The 7,258-nt window shown below is 30.3% G+C and overlaps 1 protein-coding gene across 1 annotated transcript; it reads left to right on the top strand.

Moving 5' to 3' along the window:
• Positions 1–600: 600 nt before the first annotated feature.
• On the top strand, positions 601–2,469 carry LOC124544226 (cilia- and flagella-associated protein 99-like). The gene has a single exon (XM_047122692.1). The coding sequence runs from the start codon at positions 685–687 to the stop codon at positions 2,467–2,469; it is 1,785 nt and encodes a 594-aa protein (XP_046978648.1). The 5' UTR covers positions 601–684.
• Positions 2,470–7,258: the final 4,789 nt, after the last annotated feature.

Genomic DNA, 7,258 nt, shown 5'->3' with positions numbered 1-7,258 from the left:
CAGCTAGTAGTAAATATGTCGACTTTCAACGATAGGTATTCCATAAGTTATAACAGTGGCAGTGGCAAGTGAAAACTGACTATGAAACTTATCCATCGTGAAAGCTTATTTATTATAATCCTAAGATGTTGATCAAAATAACATTGTCTATTACTATTCGTCACGGCCATCTTTATATTTTATGGCAAAATGTGTATAGGAAAAAAACTATCCAAAAGGGTATTTTCCTCCACTCAAATCTAAACAGAAGAAGCGGTTTCAATGTCACTTCGTTTGTTACTGTGTAAATTGATTTTAAGAAATTTGTTTTGATATGAAATTAAAAAAAAAAACTTTTAATTAAGCAATATCTGATTTTACTTTTGTTGACACCATAGCTTAAAAAATATTATAATTATGAAATAGGTAACTGTACATATTCTGTCCCAGTTACATTTTTTTAAATTCATTCTTCGACGACCATAGAGTAAGTATATAGTTCCACTAAAAAGGCATCAGTATAAATAAATTTAAATTATATGACTTATCTTAATTTTTAAATTAATCATATCACTGGCTGTAACACAAAAAAGTAATCATTGTCAAACGTCAAAAATTATTTGTTTTTAAAAATACCTCATCCGCAACGCATACTATGTCAATTTTAATTTGTTTTACTGATAATCATTAGTAAATAGATTTACTATGGTTTATTATTACACATCTAAAAATACAAATATGCTAAATAATATAATCAATGATTACAAAGCATATAGTGAAATATCACCCTGTGAATACATGCAGATGTACATTGAAAAATGCCCTGAAACAATGGAGAACTCTAGAATCACATGGATAGTGGAAACTTTTTTGAGAATTGAAAAACATAACCATTTTTATGAAGAAGTCAAAACACAGATACTAAAAGATATCCCAGAAGAGGATCAAGGTTACTTTATTATTATATTTGACGCTATCCTTTTTCAAATTACTCCTAACGATATGTCACATCTTTATAAATGTCTATTTAATTTAAGTAAACCACTCTTAAAGACTTTGACATCGTTATTAAGTAATGATAAGATTCTTGAATTTATATCTCACATAGCACAATCCGATTACGACACCAATTATATAACTGAAAAGATAAATGCACCTTTATATTCATGGCAACCATACATGAAGGAAATGATAAATAATTTTGACAGGTATATTACAAAAATATACAATAAAAAATTAAAACAACCCACAAAACCAGTGTCTCCAAGAGTTTTAAATAGAAAGATAAAAAATACTTTTTCACATCCTTTGAAAAAATCATCCCCAACTCCGCCAAATTCTATATCAAAAATCAAAAGTTCGAAAATGCTCACCAAAAGTGTTATAGACCAAAAACTAAAACAAATACATGAAATCAATAAAGAAAAAGCTTTAAACCTACTACATACTGTAAAAGCAAACAATAATCATTACTGTAGTCAAAAGTCTGAACTATACTACAAAAAAATATCTGAAATTAAAGATGAAATCAAAAATGAATATGAGAATAACTTGCCTAAGTTATTGCCAAAAATTAATATGAGTTCTACGCCGCCTGTAGTAAAGGACACAACTACAACATTAAAAAGAATCAATAAAAGAATACAATTAACAGAAAAAGAGGAGCTCCAGTGGTTAGAAGATTTAATGACAAATTGTCGAAATACTACTAAAATCGAGGAGCTTGAAGAGTACGATCGGCAAGAAAAAGAGAGAGAAAGATTGTTGGATATCGAAAAAAAACATCTGCTTGGTAAAATCTCTTACGAAGATGCGTTGATAGCGAAAAAGAAACTTTACGATGAAAACAAAAAGAAATACGATAATTTTTTAAAAGAAAAACGATTATGGGAAGAAGAAATTGAAAATTGGAAAAGAAATGAAATGATTAAAAATCGTAAGCAAGTAGAAAAGTTGTCACTGATAGAACTTGATATGCTCCATGCGAAAAATCTAAATATTGCTAAAAAGAAGGAAATTGCTAATCAATTGAAAAAAGAATCTGAAAATATATTATCAAAAGCTGAACGGGAAAAACAAGAGGAATTGGATCGGAAAATTAAGATGATAAAGGAACTAAAGATATTAGCAATGATTGCCAAAAAAGCTAAAGTACCTAAAATAGTTGATTTAACGGAATCTTCAGGTCTAGGTTTGTTATGTGAGATGTCAATTGCCGAACTGCAGGAAAAACTAAATATCACTAAGATTGAGCTTAAGGAAGAACTCGATAAGAAGAGAAAAAACATTCAGGACCAAAAACAAGCCTTAAAGAATGACTTAGAAGAAACAAAAAAAACAATTAAAAATTACATGTCTGAACGAGGTAACATGAGAATACAAAAGAAAAAACAAAAAAAAATTGTAGATTTGTCCTCTTCAAAAGAAATTAACGAATTGAAAAAAATGCTCGAAGAAAAGCGAAATTTACGAATGAAAATTACTTGTTAAGGTAAATAAAAAATAGTGGTATAATATTATTGTTTAATTGATCTCATAAAGTAATTCGAAGTAAATAAATGTTTGTACCCCATTAGTATCAATACATTAAATAGCTGAGGACGCTACCCTAAATGAAAACATATTTCAGCCAGCGGCTTAATGGCTCCGATTGCTTCATTCAAGGTTGACATTGAAATAGATATTTCTTATGTTTATTACGATTTTATTCGAGATCAATACCCCTTCAATTATAACTATTAATGGATATAAAGTAGTCAAATAAAAACTTTTTTTTATCAAAAAGCCTATCCTCAATTTAATAATACAAAAATGATAATTTTGCATACCAAAAAAATGTTATTGAATTTTGAATAGAATCTTTTTTGATAGTAGCCTAGCCTAGTTCCATTAAGCTGTGTTAAAAACGATTATACTATAACCTATTTGGTTCATTTATATTATTCTGTAATAGACTGCAACAGTATTGTTGTGAATTACAATATCAAGACTTATGATGTCTTCGGGCGGGTCCAATCAATGCGCATGCTCGAATTGGCCGCAACACTTAATTAGTACCTGGCAAAGTGAAATATTGGTAATGGAATTTATAATACTGACATGATATATCTTTTAGTAGGTGATAAGCAATAAAGTCATTCTATATTGTCTTAATTATAATTACAAATTTAAAATATTTACATTTTAAAGGTTTGACATGTTTCAAAGACGAAAATATGTTCAAGAACTTTTATATCACCACTAAATTGAGTCGTTTATAACGAACGATTGTGTGCTAACAGTCACATATCAATATCAATATAATAGAACAAATCAGGCGACAATTTCTCGAAAACCGAAAAAACTAGTCGATATAATTTGGATTAAAGCAATAAATATGTCGGGGTCGCCTGTTCATTTGTATCGACGTATAATTTAAATTCTTTAACGCCAATGTTCAAGATTACGCGGTGAGATAGAGGCGCGGGCGCCCGTGTCGCCGCGACAACCACCAAATAAATTTATATTTCCGACCGATACGGACCGACTTCTCTCTTTGTAGATAATTCGGCCGGTAACGTTGAATGACTCTATTAACAGCTTCCCTTTTAGGGATAAATATCGACTTTAGACTTAGTTTAAATGTTGTCATATGTGTAGTAATGTCAGCTCTTTGATTTATTTTAATAAAGAAAACGTTACATTACCTTTTTTGTTCTATAAATAACAAAACACGTTTTTGTTATTTATTTGTTAAGGATATTTTAATATAACGGAAATACTTTTTTCATAAGATTTATTTCTACTAGTTTTTATATACTATAACAGTCAATAATTCAATAACAACACATATAATACAGAACGCACAAATTCATAGGTGCTGTATATACTTTTTAAATAATATATTTTTGGGTCGAGACTAAGAATATGGCGCATCTTTCGAAGATTTAGCTGATAACAGTAAAACGTCAATAACCACCTAATTGGGAGAGAACACTCTGCCCACAATCACCGAAACCCCGTCCGAGTGAGAAACAAATAAATATTGTAACACACATCGAGATAATTTGAACGATAACTTAATGTGCTTACATTTTGGATCTGCTCATGGTTTTATGGAACTACCTACGATATTATCGGTTTTTTTTGTTTTACGGTATAACTATAAATTCGAAATGATCGCACGACGAAGTACCTAAATATGTTTTACTTGCAAAAACGTGTAACTGTGTGTGTAATACATACTTTGATATTTAAAATTTAAATACAAGTTATGACCACATATTTAATGCTATATGAAACTTAACCTTTATTAATGATAGCTCATGGGTCTACCCGAACATTTTATTATTTTATCATAAATAAATGAAATAATGTATTTGCTGACTTTTCACGCAAGATATAAAACACTTAACGGTAATTTATGGAAATATATGAAAAAAAACGCTTACTAATACATTTAGCTTCTGCTTTATACTTTGGGTTTAAAGACAAGCTAAATAGATATAAGATAAAAGATGTATTTTAAATTATATTTAAGCTGTAACTTTTTGAGTGTGGCGCTTAAATTAAAATTTCACTTGACTTGAAGTTGACCAAACCTCAATGTAATTTATATTTTTAGTAAAATAATAATTATTATTGTTTAGAAATGTCCGAATTTTATATACTTAACTTAACCTACTACTGTAATTAAAGTTTTATAAGGTATATGCGAAAATAGATCGTATATATTTATTTATTGATATTTTAACAAAAAAATAATAATTTGAAATTCGAATGTATGTGTAAATTAAAATACAGAATATATGATCGATTTGAATTAATTTCAGATCATATAGAGTATGCTTAAAGTTCAGTTTGTTTTAACTTGACTCAAGCCGTAATTTGTACAACCTTTATCAACACACTGAATAATATTAAAATATATTATGTGTATACCCAATATAGCACATAGGTAATATCTATGTGTATCATCGCTTACAAATTACCTCAGCCTCGTTTAAATTAAAAGATAATCTCCTTTTAGAATTTTGATAAGCATCCATCTTTACAAATTCGTGAAGCGTAAAAATGTCATGTAAGTATTGCGTTTGAGAGCCGAGATTGTCCAGTGGTTAGAATGCGAGCACTTTAACCGATGATTGCGGGTTCAAACCCAGGCAAGCACCACTGGATTCTTATGTGCTTTATTTGAGTTTAAAAATCATCGAGCTCGGCGGTGAAGGCAAACATCGTAAGGAATGTATGTGTCTAATTTCAACTAAATTCTGCCAAATGTAAATTAACCAACCATTGGACCAACATTTTAGATTATGCTCCAAACCTTCTCAAAAAGTGAGGAGGCCTTAGACCAGCAGTGGGAAATTCACAGGCTGTTGTTGTTGTTTTTGTTGTAGGTATTGCGTACAGTAAGGGCGTATATAAACGCGATACGATGTCTTGTTGTGACACGTTGCGACGTCATACACAACATCTGTTGTGGTAATATACGAAGGGTATCGTAAACAATATCGCACGTTACAATTTGCAACGTTGCACGACACGATCACGTATCGTTTGCTAGTGGTTCGGCCCTAACTTGTAGGTGTTAGGTGTAAACATAATAATATCAGTCTTATTTGGTTGTTACCGTTGTAATAAACAAGTCTTTAAGCGTTATGATTATTAAACAAATTTGCATTTATAACTTTTCAACATCAATAATATGTGAATTTTATTTACCAATGACGTTGCATTCGCTTAGAACTTACATTTGTAAAGAACCTTTCTTTCTGCAGTCATATATTAACAGAGCTTTATAAGATTTGTTTACTTTACCGGTACTTGTTATAAGTCACTTAATAAAAACCGCATGATTATCTCTGCGAAACTAGATTTCATACAATAAATCGTCGAAGCGACAACCTTTATCTCCACTTTAATTATATAAATACAGAAACAGTTGTAAATTTAATAATCGCAAATGACACTATTGAAACATTAATATACAGTCGCGCTTCGTACGCAAGCAGCTTTACCGCATTTGTACTTATTGCGTCTGCATACAAACCTTTAGTGGATTTCGTGTAAGAACCATTCTCGTAGGAACGGTCAGAAAGCGTTCGCGGCGCTGTCCGCTCGGCGCTTCAAACGACGCATAAAATTTATTGTTATTGGATCGAGTCGCGTACATGCATCCACACTCCGCGGCTATCACGACGTTACAACTTTATCTCGGGACTGCACTATTCTGAATAAACTGAGTGCCCTCTACGTGTCGCGCTGGACTTTTATGTGGCATTTGGGCGACTGCTGAGTGACACTGTAGATTTATACGGCGTTTATACAAATGACGGTCACTTGATATTGTTTTACGAACATATATTATATATGTATTTATAGAAGGATGACACTAAATGTCAACCAAAGGAAGAAATCGAAAGTTAGTTAATATTTAATGTTATATTACTGAAATTTATTTAAAAATAAGATAAAAAAAGGAAACATTCAATAAGTTTTGTTAGAGCTAAAATAATTTATCGCTAGAAAGATTATACCATAAAATTTATTATAAATCGTAGTTGCAAGCCCTTTTTGAAACAGATTTAAAACGATTAAACATCCTACTGTTGCTCCTCTTAAAGAGCTTCATTCCATCACACTCCATTTTGGTTTGTGGCTATACCAGGTGCGGAATATATTTTAGCATATATATAAAGTTCCTCGAGTTCCTATTTGAATGCCGAGCGGAAAATAAATGATAAATTTTGCCCGAATTTGAGCTCGTAATCTTTGTTCAAGAAATTCATAGCTATCATATTTCATTGAATTTCGAAGGCCTATCTTGGGCTACATTTCGGTCACGTGTTTCTTGTTTTTTCTTTTAATATTATTATTATCTTACTTGCTATTTAGTAAATAATGTAATATGGGTTTATAAATGACCATAAATATAAATAACAAGAGTTAACGTAATGAATTCATGTAGGGAACATTGCTGGACCAGGTTAATAAGATTAATTTTTCATCAAAGATATCCGAATTACAATTTAAAAGGCAAGAACTAACATATTTAAATCCATTGCATATAATTTTAATTTTAAAATATATATGGTTATCTCATAATGTATTTTATCATAAATTAAATAAATATTACTTTCCTTCGTTACTACAATTCGCACGTCGCTTCATATTCGAGGTGTGTAATAATCAATTCATTTGAATATTCACTAACCACACTCATTTCAATATCTATAATATTATTGATAAATTCTATTAAAACTTATTATGTGAATTTATAACATAAAATATTTTCCAT

This window comes from Vanessa cardui, chromosome 4 (assembly GCF_905220365.1).
Source record: "Vanessa cardui chromosome 4, ilVanCard2.1, whole genome shotgun sequence".
Taxonomy (NCBI): Eukaryota; Metazoa; Arthropoda; class Insecta; order Lepidoptera; family Nymphalidae; genus Vanessa; species Vanessa cardui.
Note: the sequence above shows the minus strand (reverse complement) of the source record. Positions and strands in the feature narration are given on the sequence as shown.

Bases quoted from the DNA above. Each gene is read 5' to 3' on its own strand.
- LOC124544226 (XM_047122692.1), top strand. From the start codon at position 685: ATGGTTTATTATTACACATCTAAAAATACAAATATGCTAAATAATATA.